Source organism: Ambystoma mexicanum, chromosome 5q (assembly GCF_040938575.1).
Source record: "Ambystoma mexicanum isolate Mex_15411 chromosome 5q, UKY_AmexF1_1, whole genome shotgun sequence".
Classification (NCBI taxonomy): domain Eukaryota; kingdom Metazoa; phylum Chordata; class Amphibia; order Caudata; family Ambystomatidae; genus Ambystoma; species Ambystoma mexicanum.
In genome coordinates, this window is record NC_090933.1 from 1,240,755,714 (window position 1) to 1,240,782,203 (window position 26,490).

General features: G+C 52.3%; 1 protein-coding gene across 2 annotated transcripts in view; it reads right to left on the minus strand.

Annotated features, from left to right (window-relative positions):
* The window catches only part of TOP1MT (DNA topoisomerase I mitochondrial), a 1,647,637-nt gene that overhangs the window by 842,305 nt on the left and 778,842 nt on the right, over window positions 1–26,490 (minus strand). For both annotated transcript variants that reach the window (XM_069621749.1, XM_069621750.1), the window contains exon 7: window positions 7,105–7,248. In XM_069621749.1, coding sequence (XP_069477850.1) covers window positions 7,105–7,248 — 144 coding nt within the window. The remainder of the gene's footprint in view (window positions 1–7,104; window positions 7,249–26,490) is intronic.

The following is a 26,490-nucleotide window of genomic DNA, read 5'->3' on the forward strand; positions in this document are numbered from 1 at the left end:
CAGACTCCATACCCTGGGACTGACTTCTGTCTCCCAGGGCATGTAAAGTCCCCATTGACTTTACTAGTCAATCTTTATGAACAAAACCAGTACAACCCATCTTACTATGGAGGTACTGGCAGGGGTTAATAGTTTTTACCTTATGTTCATTTTCGAGAGGGTACCGTACAGTCCCTCTCTCAAAGGTTTCTGGCGGTCACTACCAAATATATTCGACCGCAAATATTTCCCTATGGGATTTTCCCATGGTTCGAGGCTACCACATTTACTCACAGCCTCTAACATACCGCCGGTTTATTTTTAGATTACCTTTACTCCGGTAGGTTTTATTTGGCAGAACATTTATATAAATTCTTTCTCTGGTCTTTCTCTAAATTCCTAACCCAGGTCGGAGATCCTTTGTTCGTCCTTTTGGCGGGCTTCTGCCAAGAAGCCCTCCTTTCGGCGCCACTGAGTCTGGGGTGGATCCATTGTGTGGGAGGGGGAGTAGGACCCCTGGACAGGGTTGCCTCAGCAACCCATGTCGCACTCTGCCCTGATAGGCTGGAGGGTCTCCTGCCAGGATGACCACTCCACTGTGTGAGTGACAGCTAAGCTGTATGAATGGGGATCTTTTTGCAGAAAAGCAGGGCCCCGAGGACTGGAAGAGCAAGACGTCGCCACTGGAACTAAGAAGCCGAAGAGGAGAGAAGCCAAAGACAACTCAACCACCGGTGAAGCCCGGCTGCAGCATCTCACCACTTTTCTCCACACGACGAGAGAAGATCTTCATCTGCGAGAGCCTTCTTCCCTTGAGCTGGTAGGGCCAACCAGTTTGAAAATCGCCTTCCTGGACTTGCCTTGGTTGAATCGCCAGTACCGTGTACTCTGAGACCGGATAAGCCAGGCACCCGTCCACCCGGACCGCGATCTAAAGGAGCGTACCTTTTATTCGTTGGGCAGCACCGCGACTGGTTTCATCCCTGGGCAGTGCAGTAACTCAAACCTTCCTCCACGACGAGAGCCTCTCCTCCTCTGCTGGATCTCTCGAACTGCATGAACTGCCAGGAACAACTGCCAACCCAGGAGCCTCTTCTACATTTCAAGGTACTTTGTTCTGCCAGGCCTCCCTTTCCGTGTGGTAGTGCTAAAGGTGTTTTAAATCCTTTTCCTGCCTGTTGGGTTGGTCGCCCCTATCTTCTAACATTGTCTTTCACCTTTTGCATCCACCTTTTCGAATCGTTTAACAAAGACTTGACTGCAGCTACAAGAACATTTTGCTCCTGGGCTCTTTGCCCTGTACCACTGACTCTGGTTGAATTTATTAGAACTGCCTTCTCTAGATTGCTTCTCAACTAGAACTGTGTTGGTGCACCCACTTCTTATAACCACCTTCTTCCCACTTTTAGAACTTGTGGATTGCCATTTTGCTCAGTTTTCAATTAAGTATTATACAAACTAAAGTATTGCCTTGCCTAAACATGTTCACAAACATATGGGAAGTGTTGTTAGGGTGTTTAAGAAGATATTCCTGTATAACTTGTGTTTTCCCTCCCTTGTGAGAAATTGAAAGAGTGCCATTTGTGTTTGGTTGTCACTGTGCCGTTTTGCTCAGTTTTCACTCTTGCTCAAACTGGTCTACAAATTTAACCAGGGAGTTGTGTATACTTTTCTTGACTGATTTTAACTTGCTTTAATAACTGATTAATGTGTTGAACTAGAAGTGTGTAATAAATATATATATTCTTTTTAATACAAAGCTTTGGTCAATGTTTCCTTGTACCCTAGTATTGTAGTCCTATTGTGTAAACCCTGAATACTGCTCATCTCCCTCTTGATAAGTCAGACTGCTTAGCCACAGCTATCAACTAAATCTTTGTGGTACAGACCGATACCAAAGGGGATTTATTGCTCATACCTGTAGTCTTAATCTTCTGTAGTGCTCCCTAAGGGAACTGCACAGAATTCTTCCTAACAAGGTCCTTCTAGAGTTTGTCTCTGTGCACCAAACTAGGTTTGGTCCCTTTGCTTCCATGCCTTTGGCGGGCTTCAGGATTGAAGACCGCCTCTGGCGTCAGTGTCTGAGAGTCTGGGTGGGCAGGAAGTGAGGGAGGTGGCCGAAACTCCCTGTGTTTAGTCTCCTAGGAGACCCAAATGCACTCTGGCGTGATTGGCTGGCTGACTGTCCGGCAAGGACAGCCACCCTGCTGGGTGAGTGGCAGCTAGGCTGGAATGAATGGGACAAAACTGCTTAAAAGGCGAGTCCCGGACTGGAAAGCAGAGTCGACCACTGAAACAAAAGAACCGAAGACGAGCTGGAAGAGGAAGGCTGCTGCAACTCCGGGACCATTGGTTTGCCCGGTGAAGCCCTACTGCAGGTCCGAATCACCAAAGCTCCTTTCGACAGAGAATCCCCTTCAGGGATGACTTCTTCCTTTGAGTTGGTGGCACCAATCAACTCGTAAGTCACCTGGATACAAGGGGGAAGGACACCAGCTTGTGTGCTTGACGACAGCTACTCGAACTGAAGTGACTCCATTTTGTCCGCGTTTTCCGGCGATCCTGTGCAGTGCAGGAGTCACCCTGGCGTCCTCCCTCTTGCCCCCACGACCGGTGAGATCTGCAGGAACTGCCAGGAACCAACGTCTTCGGCTGCATTTTTTTGCTTCATACTAAGGTATTGTGCCAACCCGATTGGGAGAACACCTCTCACGGTGTAAGTTGATGGAACTTTCCCAATTTGCGGGCCTAATCAGCTTGTGACCCAACATATGATTCTTTTTCATACAAACTACTTCTAAGAACTTTGGCAAAGACTTTACTGTTTACTTCAAGAACTGCTCTTTCCTATCCAAGACACTAGTCCATCGACTTTGACCTAGGCCTATTGAACTGAATCGAGTCCTCTAGTAAACAAACTATTTGCACTGCCTAAGAAAGTATTTGTGATCTATTCTGTTAACTTGTGCCTTTTCCCTCCTATTTAAAGTGACTGAAATGCTATTTTGCTCCCATTTCCAGGGAGCCTAATTTACTCTGAAACGTATTGGTTTGGTACTGAAGTGTATTTGTGTATGATATTAAGTTGCCTCCTTCTAGTGAATGCTTTCAAAATGATTGTGTAATACCAAGTGTCTACTTGAACCACTGTGGTTGTAAGACCTCTGTGTAACATCCTTGAACTGCTCACATTCCCGCTTGAGATAAGCCTGGCTGCTCAGCTCGCTACCACAAAACTGTGTGGTACAGACTTATACCAAAGGTTGGTTTTGCTTACACCGGTAGTCCCAATTATATGTGGTGGTCCCAGAGAGTACTGCATGCAATTCTGCCTAACACCCTGCTTGTTGACATAGAACATGCTGGTCAAGTTGTCTGTCTGAATGAGGACGACCTCGCCCTCGATAACCGGAAGGAAGACCCCGAGTGCCAGCCAAATGGTCCTCAGTACCAGTCAAATGATGTGGTGCTCCTGCCGGTTCCAGGTGCCATTGATGCAGTGGTTGTCCAGGGTGGCCCCCGAGAGAGAGGACTCCATGGTGATGGTGACCTGTGGTGTAGGTTGCCGGAAAGGCTTGCTCGTCCGCAGGTTGCAGTCCCTGGACCACCATGTGCGGTCTGGGTGAAGTGACAGAGGAACGTTGATCATTTCTGACTGATGGCCCCGTTCCTGGTTCCAAGATGCTGCAAGTGCAGCTGTATCCTCCTCATCCTGAGTCTCGTTTGGGGGACAGCCAAGAGTACTGCTGCCATGAGACCCAGTAGGTGTTGGTACCACCAGGCCGAGGTCACTTCTCTGCTGCACCGTGGCTCTCGAGTGCCGTGATCTTGTCCTCCGAGGGAAAATCTTTTTCGGAGCACGTGTACAAATGAGGCCTAAGAAGGTCAGTGTCTGCGTGGGCTGCAGCTGTGACTTCTTGAGGTTGAGCTAAAAACCCAGCTTGTGCAGTGTGTTCATAAGAGCATAGGAGGTATGGTGTGCACTGCTTCTAGAGATGTAGCACTGACAAGCCAGTCCAGGTACGGGCAAATGTGGTGGCCTTGCGACCTGATGGGGGCCGCCACCGTGTTCATGAGCATGAAAGGGAACACATTGATTTGGAAATGGTAGCCCTTGAATCATAGAAAGCAACGATATGACTGCCATATCAGGACATGTAGGTACGCGTCCTTCAGATCCAGTGAGCACATCCAGCCTTCCTTGCACTATGTCTCCGCTATCAAAGCTGGCATAAACCATCTTGAATTTTTGTAGAGGTAGAGAGAAGTTGAGGGTGGAAAGGTCCAGCACAACTCTTTGGCCTGCCTGGTTCTTTTTCTGAATGGAAAAAATCATGGAGTAAAAGCCCAAGCCTATCTGGGAGTCTGGGACTTCCTCCACTGCCTGGCTCTTGACGAGTGACTGGATCTCTGCCAAAAGAGTTGCTGTCCCAAACTGTGGGAGTGGAGGGGAGGAGGGAGGAGAGGCTGGGATAGGAGGCGGTACCCCGTGGAGACTACAGAGGATCCAGGGGTCTGAAATTCTTGTGCCAAAAACGTACATGGAGAGCAAGCCTGCCCCCCACTGGAGACACGTGGACCCGAAGGGGCGTGTCATGCCTTCTTTCCCCCTGAGGTTGCTGCGGCGGACAGGGACTGGAAAAAGCCCTTACTCCCTCCCACCCCCTTTTTATTGTTTGCGCCGATGACGGGACGGCGAATGGTCAGGCTGCCTGGACCTCCACTCATGGAAGCCACGGAAACCTACGCATGTACGCCCCTTCTCAGAGAGTTGCTGTGACTGGGTGTATGGTTTGGGCGTGGTATTTGTAAGAATGGACAAAGACTTGGCCGTTTGAGAGCTGTTTTTCTTTTTATCAAGCTCCTCGTCCTTTGTGTTGTGGAAGAGGTCACCCCCTTCGAAGTGAAGATCCAGTATGAGTAAGTGGACATCTGGGTTGAATTTCGAAGCACAGAGCCAGGTCGTGGCAATACAGATGGCACGGCCAGAGCCGTCAATGTGGGCCACAGAGGACTCCATGTCCTGCGCAACGATTTTCGCCTCTGCCAAGACAGCCTTGAATCGTGATTGGCTCTGCGCTGGAAGCTCTGGGAGGAAATCCGCAATTTCTCACCAGAGCCTCTGGTTAACAGCTGCCAGCATTGCATCCGCGTTGGCTTGGCACAGGTGGAAGGACGCCTTGGAATGCAGCTTCTTCCCAAACACCTCCAAGATCTTCTCCTTGCCTAGCAGCGCTGCAGAGGAGGAGGCGGAGGACGTCTGAGGCTTGGAGTACAGTGAATCCGCAGCAATCACCGAGGAGTGTGGCTGAGGATGGGCCGATAGCAAGAGTGTATCGCCCTCAATCTGCCTGTACTTGGCGTCCAGGCGTTTATTCACCGGCTGGGCTGAGTGGGGCTTGAGCCAACCCTTCTTGGCCAAGACAACTACGTCCTTCTGCATCGAGATCCCCGTTCTGGCAACGGGACGTAGCGTGAGGACTTCTGCAAGAACCCCTCTGCTGGTTGCTCAACCTCGGGCTGAGGAAGGCCCAAGTACTCTGCCAGCCTTGCCAGTCGTTCACGGAAGGCCTTGGCTGAAGACGGCATGTCAGGGTCGTCCTCCTTGTCTGTGTCCACCTGCGGATCCGGCACCGGTGGGGGGGGGGGGTGCTAGGAGCCGGGGGCTGCAGTACGGGGACCGGGGCCAGTGCAGAACCACCTGCGCGATCGGCTGGGGGGCCAGAGCTGACTGCTGAGGCTGAACAGGGACCGGAGGAGCCTGTGCTGGGGTCTGAGGCGCCGGCGGGACAATTGGAGGGAGCAAGTCTCTGATGGCGCCCAGAGGATGACCGCCCATCTGTGGAGATTTCATGAGCCTGAGGAACTTTTCAAAGAACCTGTCCTCACAGGCTGGGTTGGTGGTGGCCGATATTGACGGGGTAGCGGGCGGGTGCTGGAGCCGTTGATTGCCCTGCCCATATGGACGCAGCGGGAACCTGCCTTGCGCATAGGAATGATGAGCTGTAGGCCACATACCTGGTTGACACTAGCCCCACCTTGACACACGGTCCTCAGACTGCCTTCCCTGGAGGGGCGTCGGCCGGATGTCTGGATATTCTGGCACGTCGGCCTCCTTGTCGAGCTGCCTTCCACGTGCCTGCGTCGTGTTGCTCGGCTACTTGGCCCGCCCAGTCCAGGACTCTTGAGTGTGGATCATGGGGCCTACCCTGTTTCTCTGTTTCGGTAGGAGTCACACCCTCAGCGGATCTGCCGGTAGAACTGCTTAAAGGCGCCCCCTCGGACATGCTGCCGGTACTACGGCGTAGCCACTCGGGTGAAGACCCGGTAAAAGAACCTTCTGGTCCCTCAACAACCTCACCGGGAGGATCTGCAGATCCCTGGGCCTCTCGGCCGGTAGCTGATACAGCCTCAGTACTTTTGCTGGTACGAGGACCGGTGCGATCACTCCAGCGCGGGCGCGTCCTTGAAAATTAGTCTCCTTTGCAGGGTGCACTGGAAAAGAATGGCCCTACCTTGGGCATGGATCGATGATAGACTAAGTCCTTTAACCTCCGGAGGCAATCTGTGGAAGAGCTCCCTCCACCTGACCAGTCTGTTCTTCAAAGGCCTAGAGGAAAGCGCATTGCACGCGGTACAAGCTTGCCAGCCATTGTCAGGGCCAAGGCACCGTAGGCAGAGGGTGTGGGGTCTTAAGTCAGGAAGAGCCTGTTGCAGGATGGACACCAGCTGAACCCTGTAGAAGTCGACATGCGCCGGGGAGGAGCGGGACGCCTGAGGACAGAGTACCTGAAAAGGCAAAAAAAGACAAAGAAGAAGTATCTGTGCGTGGAATTACATGGCCGAAGCCAAACACAGGAGTGGTGGTAAATTCAGCCTGTTCCCGTCGACCCAAAAAAGGGGACTGAGGTGTGCGCCAGAGGGCAGAGTCAGGACAGCGCATGCTCCCAGGGCCGCACCCCCACATGCATCTAAATTTAAAGGGGAAGTAGGTTTTTTCTGGTGAAAAAGGTTCCGTCTCCCGTCCCTTGTGAGGGACGCACATGCAGTATGGAGGAAAGGGGACGGGGCGCAAGAGTATTATGATGGATACCCACACCTTTGTACTGAGATTGTAATGCATACCTTATCAATAAAGTAAAGTGCCACTGCTCTTTGCCTGGACTTCATCTCCCTGGCTTTGAAGTCAGCTCGATATTGTTTTCGGATTGTATCCACTACTCCTTTCAACCGTCTTGCAACTTCATACTTTTGCCAGTCCTTCTCTCCCTGCAGGTGACAATGACAATTATTTCCTGCCAAAATGTTATAGTCCACAGCCTGCTCAGATACTACAACATGTCATTTCAAAGTGAATAAATAGATTTCTAGTTTTAGGGAACACAAATATGTACATATTTATTGCTTTCAAAAAAACATGTCAGTTAGAAAAAACATGTTTTCATCCTGCAATTCAAATATAAAAAAAGAAGTTAAAATAATCTCTATACCCTTCACACCCATCAAAGACCCCTCACCACAATCCATTGTGCAGGCGTCCTTTCATCATGATTGATCCACATACACTCAAAGTGATGATTCCATCATTGTTCCATTATCTTCTCTTTGTCCACACAAATCTCAGAATAAGTAATGTTTGACCAGCAAATTGTACTGGGTTCACTTCCAATAGCAAGTATGTGTGTTATTAATCACATGGTTTATTTTATGTGTGTGGTAACGTCATGCGTTTATAAACAATGAGGTCTGGTTTTCATATTTGACCCAGAGCGGATTCCCATTAACCTTTCCTCTTAACGGTGGTGCGTGGTGAGGATACTTCAAAGCCTTATGTGATTCCTTTTGTTCAAGTTGAGGAGATGTTCAAGCCATTGGCCTTGCTGGTCTTGGGACATTAACACTCTGCTTTAATTTAAAGAGTGTAAAACTGGTTTGGTTCCCTTTGACAAAGTTCAAACTCGTGTTACTTGTACATAGGACTGCATGTAATAAAGGGGCAGTTTTATTTGGACCTGGTAAGTTTATTTTTGGGATATGTTTTGAGTTGTCTGCGGTTTGTCTCCTGAGCGCCTTTCCCTCTTAACCTGCAAAGACTAACAAGGCTCTAGCATCAGGTTTGGGTTGCATTAAACGGGTTCAAAACCTGGCTGACCATGATTGGTGTGAAACACCTTACATGGGGTGGAGGGGCGAGGGGTGTTTGGACTTACGTGGTTGTGTACATTTTAGTAACATGATCCAATATTCTGCCTCAAATACAGAAACAATGGGGTCAGGGGATTTGGCTCCGGTCATGGAATGTTAAGGTACTAAATATTGCAGTGAAATGTAAACATGTCCGCAAGTGCATTACAAGATTGAGGGGGATGTTCTACAGGGGACTTATTTCTTACGGAAGGAAAAGGACTAGGTTCTCAAATATCGTTTTGGGATTTCAGCTGCTTCCTGTCAGTGGAGTAATGGTACTCCAACAGGAATATGCAATATTGTATTTGTCAGGTTATTACTAATCAGAGGGGCGTTTTAGATTGGATAACGTGTTCATTGAGTGGGTCTCAGTGATTTTGAGAAATGAATATGCCCCCCCAAAAGCTGTGGGGGGAATTTCATACATATGTTAAATTAATTGTCAGTGTGTCAGAGTATACTGAGAATGAATATTTATCAGGGATGTACATAATAGTTTTAGTATTCGGCTGAAGAGTTGTCACGGGCCGAATATAAATACAGAGCCAGAGAGTGGCTTTAATAAAGTCATGCATAAAAATACACTTTGCTAATTGAAATCACACATTTAACTACGAATGGCCATTCTTAATTTTCAGTATCTAAAAGAACATGCTTGTTAAAAGAACGGCTCTACATGATTTCATCCCCACAAATTATAAAGTGGTAAGCTACTTTTTTGTATTATTCATCTTTTTTTAATCTTTTAGGGGTATGGAGTGGGAAGTCTTTCCATACACCCCACCACACTGCCTACCCACTACATACATATACTTCCCTACCACAAGTGAACTAACAATTAATGAGCATGAAACCACTGCATACAGAAAAGAACAGAATAGAAGAGAAAACACTTTTATAGCAATAAAGTTGGCCTTTTTGTAAATGCATAGAAGTTGCAGTTGGGTAGGGAGGGCCCGAGTAATTAAAACTGGCAAAACGGTACAGAATGCATATGTGCAATCACAGGAAGGTGGGAGACTAGAATGTGTAGGCTCATACGTTCCAATGTTACTTTTGACCCACCCATCTTTTACACCCTTTGTGATGTATAAGCCATGGTTCATACCCATGGTTACTGGGAGAGGAGGAGGGATACAAATTAGTTTTCTTAACAGTTATAATTAAAGGTTAGGAAAAGATCAGAGTGAGAAGAGTTGGCAATATTGTGCACCCTTTGTTTCCTCACTGATACATTTTGGGAGGGACAAAGTTGCTTTTAGTATGTACAATTGTCATGTGAGTGTATTTTCGTTATTTGTTTCATGGGTATAGCCATGTGGTCAAATGCATTTACATTGAAAGCTGGTATTATGGCTGTTATGCAAACATTTGTTAGAGATTGGCTGCATTTCGTTCGCCAAATGTCGGGTTTTGGATTAGAATGGCCTTTCGCTAGAAGAAGCCACTATGAACCCAGAAAGCATATCAAAACTGGGTGCCATTTAACTCCTGAGCAATAACCAAGGAAAAGCTTCATGGGTAAGAAAAACCTTGTAGGTGGAAGCTGGCTCCAGAAGGACGGAAAAGGAACAAGTTACTTACCTGTAACTGTTGTTCTCCAGCATGGGTCTGGCATGGATTCACATGCTCATGAATATTCCCAGTCTTCAGGCTCGGAATCCTCGGTATAGAAAAAAAAATCAGTTTCAGTTTCGTTTCTGATCTTTCTTTCTCAGTAGTAACCAATCACTGGTCTCTGGGTCATACTGCCCCCAGCCAATGACTGCCCTCTCCCTAAGCCCCGCCCCTGGCAGCCATCCTCAGATTTGGCAGCACGTGAAGTGGCAGTATGACCAAGTGAAGAGCCGCAGAGGGGTAGGCGGGAGGGTTCGCATGTGAATCCATGCTAGACCCATGCTGGAGAACAACAGTTACAGGTAAGTAACTTGTTCCTTCTCCAGCCTGGGGTCTGGCATGGATTCACATGCTCATGAATATAAGAATACATAGCAGTATACACATGCACAACCACGGGAGGTGGCAAAAGGCTCAAAATCAAGCAATACAACAACTCAACATTAAGCATCTCTTACCTCCTCATCAGGCTCACCTTAGGCGAACAGGTTGTGCAGCACTGCCTGGCCGACTCTGGACTCCTCCCTGGAATCCCGGTCGATGCAGTAGAATCTCGTGAAGGTGTGCGTCGACCTCCACGTAGCAGCCCTGCAGATTTCGAGCAGGGGCACACCAGACAGGAATGCAGTAGTAGCAGCGATCGCTCTGGTCGAATGGGCCCTCGGACGGCCTGGCAACGGTCGGTTTGCCAACCGGTGACAGTGCATGATGCAGCCCGAGAGCCATCTGGAAATGGAAGTCTTCGAGAGAGCCTTCCCTTGATTCACAGGTCCAAAGTTCACAAACAGCTGTGATGTCTTCCGGAAACTCTTCGTGCGGTCCACGTAGAACTTCAGCGCTCTAGCTACATCCAGCGAGTGCAGAGTCCTCTCAGCCAGCGACGAAAGCGACGGGAAGAAAACTGGCAACACCAAGGGCTCGTTGAGGTGGAAGTCCGAAGGCACCTTGGGCATGAAGGAGGGGTGCGTCCTAAGCACCACCCTCGTGTCGTGAAAAGTCAAGTATGGAGGCTTGCAAGACAGGGCCTGGATCTCTCCCACTCGTCGTGCAGAGGTGATGGCCACGAGGAATGCGGTCTTCCACGACAGAACTTCAAAGGCACTGAATGCATAGGCTCGAATGGGGCCCCCATGAGCCTAGTCAGCTCCTAGGGGGCCCCTAGTTGAGCTCCCACGACGGGGCAGGGGCCTTCACCGGCGGGAATGATCGGAACAGTCCTTTCATAAATTCCTTCACCAGTCGATGAGACCACAAGGACGCCCGTCCTGTAGTTCTGGTGTAACGTGAGACGGCAGCCAGATGTACCTTGATGGAAGCCTTGGCCAAAGACAATAGGTACGGCAATACTTGAGGGGCCGTATTCCGCAGAGAGTTAATCTTCTGTGCACGGCACCAGACAGAGAACCTCTTCCATTTGTGTCCATAGCACTTGAGTGGAGGATGCCCTGGCCTTCGCAAGAACCTCTCTGCAGTCGGCCGGGATGTCGTATCCTCCAAACTCTAGTGCTGCAGGAGCCAGGCCTGCAAGGTCAGCGACTCTGGTTCGTGATGAAGAATGGCACCTCCTTCTCTGGAGAGAAGATCCACGTCCGTCGGCAGCTTGACTGGTGTGGATGCTGACAAGTCCAGAAGGTCCGGGAACCAGATCTGCCTCAGCCACGCCGGTGCGACGAGGATCATCCAGCACCGGGACCTCTTGAGCTGGTTGACGAGCTCGAGTAGCAACGGCAACGGCGGGAACGCATAAAGGAACAGGCCGTCCCAGGGGAACGAGAAAGCATCGCCCATGCTCCTCGGTTGGGGAAAGCTGCTGGCGAACCTCCGTCACTTGGAGTTCGCCGCCGTCGCGAAGAGATCGATATGGGGTTCGCTCTATCGTGGGAAGAGTCGGTCCACTTGATCCTGGCGCAGTTCCCACTCGTGGCACGATTGCAGCTCTCTGCGGAGTGAGTTGGCGATGGTGTTTTTTATCCCTGCCAGATGAAAGGGTACCAGAAACATCCCTTGGGCGACAGCCCAATGCCACAGATCCTGGGCTTCCTTGGATAGGGCAGGTGATCTGGTTCCGCCCTGCTTTCGAATGTAAAACATTGTGGTGGTGTTGTCGTTGAAGATCCTCACCACCTTGCCCTTGAGGGACGGAAGGAAGGACCTGAGGGCCCAGAACACTGCACGGAGCTCCAAGATGTTGATGTGGAGAGTCTTCTCCTCACGGAACAAAAGGCCTCTCGCGTGGAGACCCCCGGTGTGAACTCCCCAATCTTCCAGGGAGGCATCCGTCGTCACCGTCACCTGGTGGGCCGGGGCTAGGAAACCTGTTCCCGCCGTCAGATGAGAGCCGACACCTCACCATCGTATCGCCTGACGGAACGCTCCGTCGAGCGGGATCCTGTCCTCGAAGCTGCCCGTCGTCTGGATCCAGTGGGCGTCGAGGAATTCTTGCAAGGGCCGCATCCGAAGTCTGCAGTGGCGCACCAGATAAATGCAGGAGGACATCATTCCGAGGAGGGACTTGATAGACCTCACTCTGGCCACGTCCGTGGCCAGCAGACGTTGCACCTTTCCCAGGATGGTCCTTATCCTTTCCTCCGACGGTGAGGCCCGCCGCACCACTGTGTCGAGCTGTGCTCCCAGAAACAGGGCGACTTGCGACGGGACCAGGTGGGATTTTGGAAAGTTGATGGAGAACCCCAGGTCCTTGAGCAGCTGGACGGTCTCCGCAGTGTGTTCCACTGCAAGCTCCCTTGTCCTTGCCCGTATGAGCCAGTCGTCCAGGTAGGGGTAGACGTGGATCCCCTGCAGGCGCAGCCGCGCCGCCACCGGTGCTTGGCACTTAGTGAACACCCTGGGTGCCGATTTTAATCCGAACGGGAGGGCCTTGAACTGGTAGTGCTGCCCTTTGACCACGAACCTGAAGAACTTTCGGTGTCTCTTTAGAATAGGGATGTGGAAGTATGCATCCTCCAAGTGCAACGACGACAGGAAGTCGCCCTCCTCCAGTTGTTCCAGCACGTGCTGGAGGGTGACCATCCGGCACTTCTGTGCCTTGATGTATTTGTTCAGTCATCGCAGGTCCAGGATGGGACGCCATCCTCCTGTCTTCTTTACGAGGAAGTATCTTGAGTAAACTCCGGAGCCCTGAAGCCTCTTTGGAACGAGCTCGATGGCACCTTTCCTGAGCATCGCCCTTACTTCCAACAGCAGTTGAGGGACGTGATTTTCCTTCCTGGCCACGGGAGGAATGTGGGGGCAACTCTTCTGGAACTCGAGGGCGTGCCCCAGGGCCAGGGCGTCCAGCACCCAACCGTCGGTGGAGATGGACTCCCACACACCGATGAACTTCAGCCGGCCTCCCACCGGGGTGCTTCGGCGGGGGCCCGACCCGACCTGACGGTCGGTTCAATCTTGCTTGGAGGCCGCTTTGCCTCCTTGACCACCTTGGCGACGATGGCAGGATCCACCCGACGTGCCGCGTCCCCTGTAGGCCTCCTGCAACGAAGATCTTGCCGCTTGACAGTACGTAGAGGAGCTGCTGCCGGCTCCCTTGGAGGCACCCCGTCTGCCTCCGGAGCTCCGAATGGACGGCCGTCGCTGTTGGAGCACACCCAGTGCACGGGCCGTCTCCGTGTCCGTCTTGATCGCCTGAAGGGACTCATCAACCGCCTTGCCAAAAAGGTTGTTCCCATCGAAGGGCATGTCCAAAACCTTGGTCTGTACGTACAGGCGGAAATCCGTCGCCTTGAGCCATCCTCGTCGTCTCAGGCAAACGCCGTTGCCCAACTGACGGAAACTGGTGTCGGCGATGTCCGTAGCCACGGTAATGGCATGGTCCGAGGCAATCTCACCTTCCTGTAAGATTTCCAGGGCCTTAGCCCTCTTGGCGTCCGGAAGGAAGTCCAACAGAGGGGCGATCTTAAACCACAACTCCCTGTCGTAGCGGGCTACGATGGCCAGGGCGTTGGCCGCCTTGATGGTCGTCGCTGCTGATGATGACCCGTCCCATCGCATCCAGCTTCCTACCGTCGCCGTCCGGCGGGGAGTTTGAAGTCGAGGCCGATGCCCCCTCCCCGCTTTCTTCTTGGCCGCCGCTGAAACGACCGAATCCGGGGTAGGTTGCGCCCTAAGGCACAAGGGGGCAGCGTCGGGGACCCGATACTTCTTCTCGTACCGGTCCCTCTTTGCAGGAGCCGTGGCAGGGTTCTTGAGGAGGGCGAGCCCCTCATCCCAGATGTCATCAAGTAGCGGAACGGCGAGGACCGTCTTCCTTTTAGCCTCGCGCCGTTGGTAAAGGAACCCTTTCCTTCTTTTCTTCGGGGCAGAGCTGGAAGAGCTCGGATGCCCTGCAAATCATAGCATGGAAGGATCCAATCTCGTCGGGCGGGGACGCCCGGGAAGGGGCCGACAGGGGACACTGGAGGGGGACACTGGAGGAGCCTCGTCTGCGACACAGTCGCCCTCGTCGGGATCCCTCCCGATGGGCTGGGCCTCCTCCACGACTTGGATGAGCTCCGCTTCAGAGGTCGTGTCCGTATCCACGATGGCCACCAGCCCCTCCCCCACCCTTTCCAACGAGGACTTCGTGGGGGTCTTCTCGATGGGCCTGAAAGACTCCCTCCGCGGTGGCAGGGAGACTCTGGTACCTGAGGGTGCCTCCACAGGCTGAGCCAGGGCCGCGGCGACATCCTCAATCGAGGTCTTAGCAGGGTGAACTAAGGCCAATGTCACCTTCTGTACGCCTGGGGCCTTCACCTTGGGGGGGGGGGGGGAGGGCCCGAGCCTCGCTCCCCCTCTGCCGGAATCTTCGAGATCGACCGGGGCCTCTCCAGAAGCTTCGCCGGGTTCTCGGACTTCCTCTTAACCGAGCCAGAGCGTTGGCTCGTGGTTGATGGCGCCGGAGAGGATGCGCCCTGCCTGGCAGCCAAGGAGCCCGACCGTTCGGCGCTCCTGGTGCCCGCGGACTCACGGTGCTTAGCCTTTTGTTGGGGCCCCGTCGCAGGGGCACCCTCACAGGACTTAGAATACCGCTCGGACTTCTTTTTCTTCTTCTCGCATGGCGGGCTCTTACCTTCCAGCCAGTTGGCGAGACGGAGGTGGCGATCCTTCATGGTCCGCTCCGACATGTTCCCACAAAACGCGCAGTCCTTTTCCTTGTGCGTCTTGTCCTCATGGAGACAGAGGCATAACGAATCCTCGTCCTCCTTGAAAACGTTCTGAAGCTCGCATCCAGGGCAGGTCCTGAACAGCTTCCCAGGCGTCGAGCTCCCTTTCTCCTGGGCCATGTCCGGGGTAGGCCTCGGAACTTCTGGAATCCTCCAAAAGCATAACTCGACGAAATCTTCACCCTTGAGGGGCGTAGAAACTCCGAAACGGATCCCCGTTGATCGAATGTAGAAACGGTGGACCTTGAGGCTCTATTTAACCGAAAATAATGAGAAAATCTCCTGAAAAAAGCGCAAAAACGCAGCAAAGGCTCGAGGACTCCCAACACTTGAACGTGCGGTAAAAATCTGAGGATGGCTGCCAGGGGAGGGGCTTAGGGAGAGGGCAGTCATTGGCTGGGGGCGGTATGACCCAGAGACCAGTGATTGGTTACTACTGAGAAAGACAGATCAGAAACGAAACTGATACCAATTTTTTTCTATACGGAGGATTCCCGGCCTGACGACGGGGAATATTCATGAGCATGTGAATCCATGCCAGACCCCATTCTGGAGAACAGCAGGCTTCCAGATGACCCAGATGGAGCTCACGTAAAACGGATAACAGGAGGCTTCTAGGACAACAGGAATCCAAAACGACAGACTGGTCAGTAAGGAGCAGGAATCGGGAGCAACAGAACGGGAATAGCGGGAGAAAAAAAGTAGAATGGAAACACAGGCAGGGACTCCAGGAAAGCAGGCAAGCATGCCTGGTGGAAGAGAAAAGGAGTGTCCACTAGACAAACATTGCACCGCAAGGCCACATTGGTCCTTAACATATAAATACGGGAGACTATCTAAACCGGCGTCTCCTGTAGTGCCGGGCACCATCATCTTGCGGAGGACGGAACATCCAAATGCAATGAAGCTTGCAAGGTCTATGGCAGCCGCCATGTTGGAATGGGCAAAAGAGCCACATAATGTGTCCAACACAAACACCACTTCTTCCATACTTACCAAAGTTGAGGAGACATGACAACATCCCTCTTCTTAACTGCAATATTCGAAGTGATATTTTCTGCCATTACAGATCAAGACGTTTTGGTTAAAACCAATATATTTCTTTGGGTAAGACCCTAAGGCCATGAGGTAGTCAACGGTAACGGCTGTTACTGTTAGCCCAATTAAAAAGGGCATGTTTTGGCATCATGGGATGGGTGAATATTGGTCCTGCTAGAATTATAACTTTTGGTTAGAGGCTACACACTTCTTCCTACTGAGGTGTGTTGCTTGCTTTAGAACCTTTGGACTGCCGGATAAGACAATGCATTACTTACCGTAAAAGCATTTCTGATGGTTGTATCTGCTTAGATTCACATGCTGTGCATAGGTCCGACATCCAGTGGTCACTGCGGAGTATTGCATTTTGTTTTTCGTAGTCGAAAAGGGGACGTCGACAAGGCGTGTCTGTAACACTATCCCTATAGTGACGTGCGTTGCACCCACAATCCCTCACGCGTTGAGGTCCATCTGTTTGTATTTTTTCTGCCCTGAGGGAGCCTTCTATACGCGAGTGAGTACAGAAAAGAGAGAAATATAGAAAAAGGATGTCTATGTTCCTTCCATCCGAGCGGGGAGGAAGGGTGGGCGCATGTGAATCTAAGCAGATACAACCATCAGAAATGCTTTTACGGTAAGTAATGTATTGTCTTCTGATGTTTGTTAATCTGCTTAGAATAACATGCTGTGCATAGACTAGCGAGCAGTACCCGGAGTTGGGAGTTGGCGGTGGGTTATGAGAAGGAACAGTACAGAAAAGATGTCTTAATACTGCCTGTCCCACCTGGGAGTCAGATCTAGAGTGTGCATCTAGACAGTAGTGTTTTGTAAAGGTGTGCACAGAACTCCAGGTAGCCGCTTTGCAGATGGACTCAAGGGGAACATTTGCAATGAACGCTATGGAAGCCCCAGTGCCTCGAGTAGAATGTGCTCTTGGCTTGAAGGGTAGTTCTCTCTTAGCAAGAGTGTAACAGAGAGTGATGCATTGAACAATCCATCTAGATATAGTGGACTTTGAGACTGCATCTCCTTCTCTTCCTGCTGCCACCGAGACAAAGAACTGATTAGTCTTTCTCAGTGGCCTGGTTCTTTCCATGTAGAACATGACAGCTCTGCGTACGTACATCTAGTGTATGCAGACTTTTTTTCTCCCAAGCTGGAAGGGTTTTGAAAGAACGCTGGTAGTTCTATTGACTGGTTTACATGGAATTTCGAGATGAATTTTGGTGCAAACCTTGGGTGTGTGCGTAGAACCACCTTATCCTTGTGAACTGTTACGAAGGGGTCTAGAACAGAAAGAGCCTGTAGTTCACTTACTCTCCTAATGGAGGTGATAGCTATTAGGAAAGCAGTCTTAAGAGCGAGGTCTTTAAGAGTTGCCTTGTGCATGGGTTCAGAAGGCGAGCCCATGAGTCTAGAAAGTACCACATTTAAGTCCCATCCGGGAGCAGGGTTAGCTATCGGAGGGTGTATTCTCTTTACCCCCTCCATGAAGGCCTTAATAACTGGGATCTTCCACCACGACACTAAGTTGGGAAGTGGTGTATGCAGAAAGTGCCGCCAGGTGGACTTTGATGGAATTGAACACTAGACCTGAATCCAATAAATGGGTCAAGTACAGAACAATATGTGTGGGAGAGCAGTCAACCGGGTTGATGCTCTTTCCTCTACACCAGATGACAAATCTTCTCCACTTGCTAGAATAGCAGTGGCGAGTATTAGGTTTTCTGGCTTCCCTGAGGATGTCCATACATCTCTGCGGAGTTGTAGATGTCCAAATTCTATGATCTCAGGAGCCAGGCTGCTAAGTTCATGGTCTGAGGGCATGGATGCAGTGTCCTGCCCCTGTCTTGTGACAGCATGTTGTATGGGAAGGGAAGTTTCACTGGGGGAGATAGGGACATCTCCATCAAGTGTGCGAACCATGGCTGCCAGGCCCACATTGGGGCCACTAGTATCATGGTAACTTGCTCGTGGTGCATCTTGTGCACCACTTTGTTGAGAAGGGGAGTCGGGGGGAAAGGCGTAAACAAATTTCCCTGACCATTGAATCGACAGACCGTTCCCCTTGGACTGGTTCTGGGGGTACCTGGAGGCGTAACTTTGGCATTGTGAGTTCTCCTGAGTTGCGAACAGGTCTATTTCCGGGAATCCCCATTGCGTGAAGACGTCTAAGACGATGTCTTCGTGCAATCGCCATTCGTACTCTTCGGGCAGGGGGAAGTCTCTGCTGAGTTCGTCTGCTAGCAGATTGAGTTCCCCTGGTACGTGTGGTGACAGTAGGAACATGTGTTTGAGAGCCCACTTCCATATATTCTGGGACAGCTTGGACAGTCCTGGAGAGTGGGTGCCCCCCCCTGCTTGTTGATGTAATACATGGCTGTTGTGCTGTCTGTAAGGACCATCACTGTCCTGCCTTGTAGGTGTTCCTGGAAGGCTTTTAGCGCCTTGAACACCGCTAGTAGCTCCAGAAGATTGATGTGCTTGGATGCTACGTTCGGAGTCCACACTCCGTGAGCAGTCTGATGGGATAGGTGAGCCCCCCATCCTGTGAGGGATGCGTCCGTGGTTGGAGTGGCCTTCACCGCGGGTGTGGCAAAGGGTTTCCCTATTATCAGGTTTTCCTTTGTCCAGCACCGTAGCGAGAGAACCAAGGCTTGTGAGACCACCACTAGATCGTCCCATTGTCCGCTGGCCTGACACCACTGGATGTTGAGCCACTCTTGCATTGGGCGCAACGGCAGGCGCGCGTGAAGTACCAAATAAATACACGACGCCATCATACCTAGCAATCGCATCGCTTTGCGCACCGTCACCTCTCGACCTGCCACATATTGGGGGATCTGAAACAGCATGTTTTGGTCCCTCTCGTTGGAGGGGAAGACGAGGCCGTCCTTTGTTCGAATTAGAGCCCCTAGGAATTGTTTGACTTGGCTGGGGTCTAAGCTGGACTTGTTCTCGTTGATGGAGAAGCCCAGTTGGAACAAAAGGTCTACAGTCTTTTGGGTGTTTGAGAAGCATGTCTCGTAAGAATCCCCTGTTATGAGCCAGTCGTCGAGGTAAGGGTATACTGGGATGGATAATCTGCGCAGGTGGGCCGCTGCCACAGCCAGTACTTTCGTGAATACTCTTGGTGCAGATGCTATGCCGAAGGGTAGCACTCTGAACTGGTAGTGTTTGCCCTCTATCATGAACCTGAGGTATTTTCTGTGCGCTGGCAACATTAAAATATGAAAGTATGCATCTTTCATGTCCAGTGTTGTCATGTAATCTCCCTGTGATAGCAGTGGGATCACTTCCTGTAAGGTCACCATAAAAAACATTTGGGGTTTGACAAACTTGTTCGCTGGGCGCAGATCTAATATAGGGCGCATGGTTAAATCCTTTTTGGGTACAAGGAAGTACACTGAATAAATACCTTCCATTACCTGAGATAGAGGCACGACCTCTATGGCTCCTTTTTCCAGCAGTTGGTCCACTTCTTGGAGAAGGATGGCGAGGTGTTCTGGTGTCATGCGGCATCCCCTCGGGGGTCTGTATTTTGGGGAACTGTTGAACTCTATACAGTAGCCGCGGGCTACGGTGGAAAGTACCCAGCGGTCTGATGTTATTCCCTCCCATGCTGAAAGGAAGGATGTTAACCGGCCCCCGACCGGCGTTGCATGGGAGGGGACGCGAATCTTCGCGTCACTTGGTGGGGTTGTTGGCTTGGGTGCCTCTGGGGGTGGATCCCCGGCCTCTTCCCTTGCCACGACGTTGACCCCTCTGATTGTACTGGCCGCTATTAACGTGGTAGTTGCTGGCAGAATACTGTTGGTTTTGTTGCTGGCGTTGTCCACGAAAAAAGCGCTTATTACCAAATCCCCGCCTGTTAGGGGGTTTTGAAATTTGGTCTAAGGTCTTTATTGTATCAAATTCTTTCTTCGCGTTCTCCAGCGCGTCATCCACTGCTCTCCCAAAGAGGTTGGACTCCTCTATGGGTTTATTAATAAGGGACGCTTGTGTTTCCGACTTAAAACCGGAATTGCGAAGCCAGACGTGACGCTTCAGTAAAATTCCTTGTACCAAAGTGCGGCCAGCCGTCTCTGCTCCATCGAGGGTATTCTTGACGATGCTTTGATTGACCAGAGAGCGCTCTTTAACTGTAGCCAGTAATTGAGTCGTTAGGGGTTCGGGAACTTCTTCGATGTCCTGTTTGAGCTTAGCCCATTGAGCATCGGCGTAGCTTGCCAATAGTGTGTTATTATTGGCGATTCTGGTAGAGAATGCTGCAGAGGTGGTGATTCTCTTGGCTAGGCATAAAGCTTCTTCCCCTCTTTATCTGGGGGTGCCTCGCTGGTAGATAGTGGGACACCGGCCCTTTTCCTGGTGTTGGTCACGACCAGGGGGTCCGGGATCGAGTGACCCTTAATATATAATGGGTCTGATTGAGAGGGTGAGAACAGTTTCTCAATCCTCGGATTGACCCCTCTCACCAATGCAGGAGTGGAAAGAGAAGGTGTAATACGTCTCTCTTAACTGAGGCGAGGATGGGTATAATCTGGCTAGTGGGCGGTTTTTCTTTGATAATCCTCTTCACAAAATCGGTGTCTGGGGTGACCTCCCCAGTTTCGATTTCGAAATGTGCTGCTGCCTTCTTCAGCAGTGCATTGAAGGTGGGTTGATCATCGACAGGCGAAGGGTTCCTGACTGGTGTAGTTTCAGTAGACCTGATGACTATACTACTACTGCCTGTGTCAGTCGACCTAGCCGGTGACTGCCAGGGATTTGGGTCGCCCTCGCCTGTGTCTTCCTGGAATCCCTCCTCACCTAGGTTAGTTTCCTCGTGAAAACCTTCCTCTTCTTGTTGGTCCTCAACATAGGTGAACTCATCTTCCTCCTGGAAGAAGGTGTCTTCCTCAGTGGGATTACAAGAGTATATGTCTTCCTGTGTGGGGTTATAAAACTTCTGGTATTTAGCCCTTGGACTCTCCAGGGGTGCCTCCCTTGGTCTCTTGGGTGCCCTGTCTGCTGGGACGGACATGAACCTGTCTAGTTTGCCCATACAGGTCTGGAATCTTTCAAAGGTCCACTGAGGTCGGCCAGGACGGTCTGGGAAAGAAAAAGGAGTTTCTTCCTCCTGTATTTGTCGGGTTCTGTCCCATAACGTCGAAGAAAGTGAGCCTTCTCCTTCTGAGTAGCCTTCTTGCTGGCTAGGGCTTTCTGTCGGCGTCGTCCCCGTTGGCGCTATGGCTGCCTTCATCTTCGACTAATGCGTGCCGGGGGGTATGTGCTTTGGTGTTTTCCCGTGTGCGTCCTTGTCGCCGGGGTGTACATCCCCATAAGCTGGGCGTGAGCCGGGCTTGTCGGGGCCGGGGACGGACGAGGAGCGTGAACGCTCCTTTGAGAGGTCTACAACCTCTGTTACGGGGGCCGTGTAGTCACTGTCCTCGTCACACTCGGCGGCGGCGGCAGCGGGCGAGGAGTCAGGCCTAGACATGGCGTGGGCCGCCCACCTTTTGACCCTGCGTTCTTAGAGTTTTGGGCTTTAGTAATTTACAGGCCGCACAGCCGTCCTCCTGGTGATCGAGGGGTAAGCAACGGTTGCACCGTTTGTGCTTATCCTTCCAGGTATATTTACCCTTGCAAAGCGGGCAAAACCTAAATGGCGTCCTCTCCATAGCTGAGGGTAATAAGTGTGACTACGACCTCGAAAGAGAGGGAGGGGAAAGAGAAAGGCTTTCTTAAAGAGAAGAAAGACAGACCACAAAACCCCACTCTGCCTACTGTGTATGGCCGGCGAGGCCAGGCCACGTGTTCGGCAGCGCCGAAGAAACCCCTCCGCTCATCCTTCCGTCGAAGATCTTGCTCGGCGGAGAAACGGCTCTGCGTCGAGGGAGGGATCTACGTTATCAATCTTAATAACAAACGACCAAGGGTCGAAGAAACTATTTGGCAATGTCTCTCGAGGAGCTCCGCATAAAGGCAACCAGTAGCTGGGCGGAAAAAAACAATCTGAGGGACCTCAGCGCGTGAGGGATTGTGGGTACAACGCACGTCACTATAGGGATAGTGTTACAAACACGCCTTGTCGACATCCCCATTTCGACTACGAAAAACAAAATGCAATACTCCGCAGTGACCACTGGATGTCGGACCTATGCACAGCATGTGATTCTAAGCAGATTAACAAACATCAGAAGGAACAAGTTACTTACCTGTAACTGTTGTTCTCCAGCATGGGTCTGGCATGGATTCACATGCTCATGAATATTCCCCGTCGTCAGGCTGGGAATCCTCGGTAAAGAAAAAACCAGTATCAGTTTCGTTTCTGATCTGTCTTTCGTAGTAATAACCAATCACTGGTCTCTGCGTCATACTGACCACAGCCAATGACTGCCCTCTACCTAAGCACCGCCTCTGGCAGCCATCTTCAGATTTGGAAGCACGTGAAGTGGCAGTATGACCAAGTGAAGAGCCGCAGAGGGGTAGGCGGGAGGGTTCGCATGTGAATCCATGCCAGACCCATGCTGGAGAACAACAGTTACAGGTAAGTAACTTGTTCCTTCTCCAGCATGGGGTCTGGCATGGATTCACATGCTCATGAATAAAGAATACATAGCAGTACACACATGCACAACCACGGGAGGTGGCAACGGCTCAACATTAAGCAGTACATCAAACTCAACATTAAGCATCTTACCTCCTCACCAGGCTCACCTCAGGCGAACAGGTTGCGCAGCACTGCTTGGCCGACCCTGGACTCCTCCCTGGAATCCCGATCGACGCAGTAGAATTTCGTGAAGGTGTGCGTCGACCTCCACGTAGCAGCCCTGCAGATGTCGAGCAGACAGGAACGCCGTAGTAGCAGCGATCGCTCTGGTCGAATGGGCTCTCGGACGGCCAGGCAGCGGTCGGTTTGCCAACCAGTGACAGTGCATGATGCAGCCGGAGAGCCATCTGGAAATGGAAGACTTCGAGAGAGCCTTCCCTTGATTCACAGGTCCAAAGTTCACAAACAGCTGTGATGTCTTCCGGAAACTCTTTGTGCGTTCCACGTAGAACTCCAGCGCTCTAGCTACGTCTAGCGAGTGCAGAGTCCTCTCAGCCGGCGACGAAGGCGACGGGAAGAAAACTGGCAACACCAAGGGCTCGTTGAGGTGGAAGTCCGAAGGCACCTTGGGCATGAAGGAGGGGTGCGTCCCAAGCACCACCCTCGTGTCGTGAAAAGTCATGTATGGAGGCTTGCAAGACAGGGCCTGGATCTCTCCCACTCGTCGTGCAGAGGTGATGGCCACGAGGAATGCTGTCTTCCACAACAGAAACTTCAACGGCACTGAATGCATAGGTTCGAATGGGACCCCCATGAGCCTAGTTAGTACCACGTTGAGCTCCCACGCCGGGGCAGGGGCCTTCACCGGCGGGAATGATCAGAACAGTCCTTTCATAAATTCCTTCACCAGACGATGAGACAACAAGGACGCCCGTCCTGTAGTTCTGGTGTAACGTGAGACGGCAGCCAGATGTACCTTGATGGAAGCGTGAGATAGGCCCGCCTTGGCCAAGGACAGTAGCTACGGCAATACTTGAGGGGCCGTAATCCGCAGAGGGTTAATCTTCTGTGCCTGGCACCAGATAGAGAACCTCTTCCATTGGTGTCCGTAGCACTCGAGAGTTGAGGAAGCCCTGGCCTTTGCAAGAACCTCTCTGCAGTCGGCCGGGATGTCGTATCCTCCAAACTCTAGCGCTGCTTGAGCCAGGCCTGCAAGTTCAGCGACTCTGGTTCGTGGTGAAGAACGGCGCCTCCTTCTCTGGAGAGAAGATCCGCGTCCGTTGGCAGCTTGACTGGTGTAGACGCTGACAAGTCCAGAAGGTCAGGGAACCAGATCTGCCTCGGCCACGCCAGTGCGACGAGGATCATCCTGCACCGGGACCTCTTGAGCTGGTTGACGAGCCGGAGTAGCAACGGCAACGGCGGGAATGCCCAAAGGAACAGGCCGTCCCAGGGGAACGAGAAAGCATCACCCATGCTATTCGGTTGGGGAAACCTGCTGGCGAACCTCCGGAACTTGGAGTTCGCCGCCGTCGCGAAGAGATCGATCTGGGGTTCGCCCCATCGTCGAAAGAGTCGGTCCACCTGATCCTGGCGCAGTTCCCACTCGTGGCACGAGCGCAGCTCTCTGCTGAGTGAGTCGGCGATGGTGTTTTTTATCCCTGCCAGATGAAAGGGTACCAGAAACATCCCTTGTGCGATGGCCCAATGCCACAGATCCTGGGCTTCCTTGGACAGGGCAGGGGATCTGGTTCCGCCCTGCTTCCGAATGTAAAACATCGTGGTGGTGTTGTCGGTGAAGATCCTCACCACCTTGCCCTCGAGGGACGGAAGGAAGGACCTGAGGGCCCAGAACACTGCGCGGAGCTCCAAGATGTTGATGTGGAGTCTTCTCCTCCGAGCACCAAAGGCCTCTCGCGTGGAGGCTCCCGGTGTGAGCTCCCCAACCTTCCAGGGAGGCATCCGTCGTCACAGTCACCTGGTGGGCCTGTTCCCGCTGTCAGATGAGCGCGGACACCCCATCATCGTATCGCCTGGCGAAACGTTTCGTCGAGCGAGATCCTGTCCTCGAAGCTGCCCGTCGTATGGATCCAGCGGGTGTCGAGGAATTCTTGTAAGGGCCGCATCTGAAGTCTGCAATGGGGCACCAGATAAATGCAGGAGGACATCATTCCGAGGAGGGACTTGATAGACCTCACTCTGGCCACGTCCGTGGGCAGTAGATGTTGCACCTTTCCTAGGATGGTCCTTATCCTTTCCTCCGACGGTGAGGCCCGCCGCGCCACTGTGTCGAGCTGTGCTCCCAGAAACAGGGCGACTTGCGACGGGACCAGGTGGGATTTTGGAAAGTTGATGGAGAACCCCAGGTCCGTGAGCAGCTGGACGGTCTTCGCAGTGTGTTCCATGGCAAGCTCCCTTGTTCTTGCCCGTATGAGCCAGTCATCCAGGTAGGGGTAGACGTGGATCCCCTGCAGGCGCAGCCGCGCCGCCACCGGTGCTAGGCACTTGGTGAACACCCTGGGCGCCGATTTTAATCCGAACGGGAGGGCCTTGAACTGGTAGTGCCGCCCATGGACCACGAACCTGAGGAACTTTCGGTGTCTCTTTAGAATGGGGATGTGGAAGTACGCATCCTCCAAGTCCAACGACGACAGGAAGTCGCCCTCCTCCAGTTGTTCCAGCACGTGCTGGAGGGTGACCATCCGGAACTTCTGTGCCTTGATGTATTTGTTTAGTCGTCGCAGGTCCAGGATGGGACGCCATCCTCCTGTCTTTTTCCTTACGAGGAAGTATCTTGAGTAAACTCCGGAGCCCCGAAGCCTCTTCGGGACGAGCTCGATGGCACCTTTCCTGAGCATCGCCCGTACTTCCAACAGCAGTTGAGGGACGTGATTTTCCTTCCTGTCCACGGGAGGAATGCGGGGGCACCTCTTCTGGAACTCGAGGGCGTGCCCCAGGGCTAGGGCGTCCAGCACCCAACGGTCGGTGGAGATGGACTCCCACACAACCGACGAACTTAGCCGGCCTCCCACCGGGGTGCTTCGGCGGGGGACCGACCCGACGGACGGTTCAATCCTGCTTGGAGGCCGCTTTGCCCCCTTGACCACTTTGGCGACGACGGTGGGATCCACCTGACTTGCCGCGTCCCCTATAGGCCTCCTGCGACGAAGACCTTGACGGTGAGGCGCTGCTGCCGGCTCCCTTGGAGGCACCCTGTCTGCCTCCGGAACTCCGAAAGGACGGCCGTCGTTGGAAGACACCCAGTGCACGGGCCGTCTCCGTGTCTGTCTTGATCGCCTGAAGGGATTCATCAACCGCCTTGCCAAAAAGGTTGTTCCCATCGAAGGGCATGTCCAAAACTTTGGTCTGAACGTCTTGGCGGAAATCCGTCGCCCTGAGCCATCCTCGTCGTCTCAGGCAAACCCTTTTGCCAAACTGATGGAAACCGGTGTCGGCGATGTCCGTGGCCAAAGTAATGGCGTGGTCTGGGGCAATCTCACCTTCCTGCAAGATTTCCAGGGCCTCGGCCCTCTTGGCATCCGGAAGGAAGTCCAACAGCGGGGCGATCTTGAACCACAACTCCCTGTCGTAGCGGGCTACGATGGCCAGGGCGTTGGCCGCCTTGATGGTCGTCGCTGCAGATGAGATGACCAGTCGTCCCATCGCATCCAGTTTCCTACCCTCACCGTCCGGAGGGGAGGTTGAAGTCGAGGCCGATGCCCCCACCCGCTTTTTTCTTGGCCGCTGCCGAAACGACCGAGTCCAGGGTTGGTTGCGCCCTAAGGCACAAGGGGACAGCGTCGGGGACCCGGTACTTCTTCTCGTACCGGTCCCTCTTCGCAGGAGCCGTAGCAGGGTTCTTGAGGAGGGCGAGCCCCTCATCCCAGATGTCATCAAGAAGCGGTACGGCGAGGACCGTCTTCCTTTTAGCCTCGCGCCGCTGGTAGAGGATCCCCTCCTTTTCCTCGGGGCAGAGCT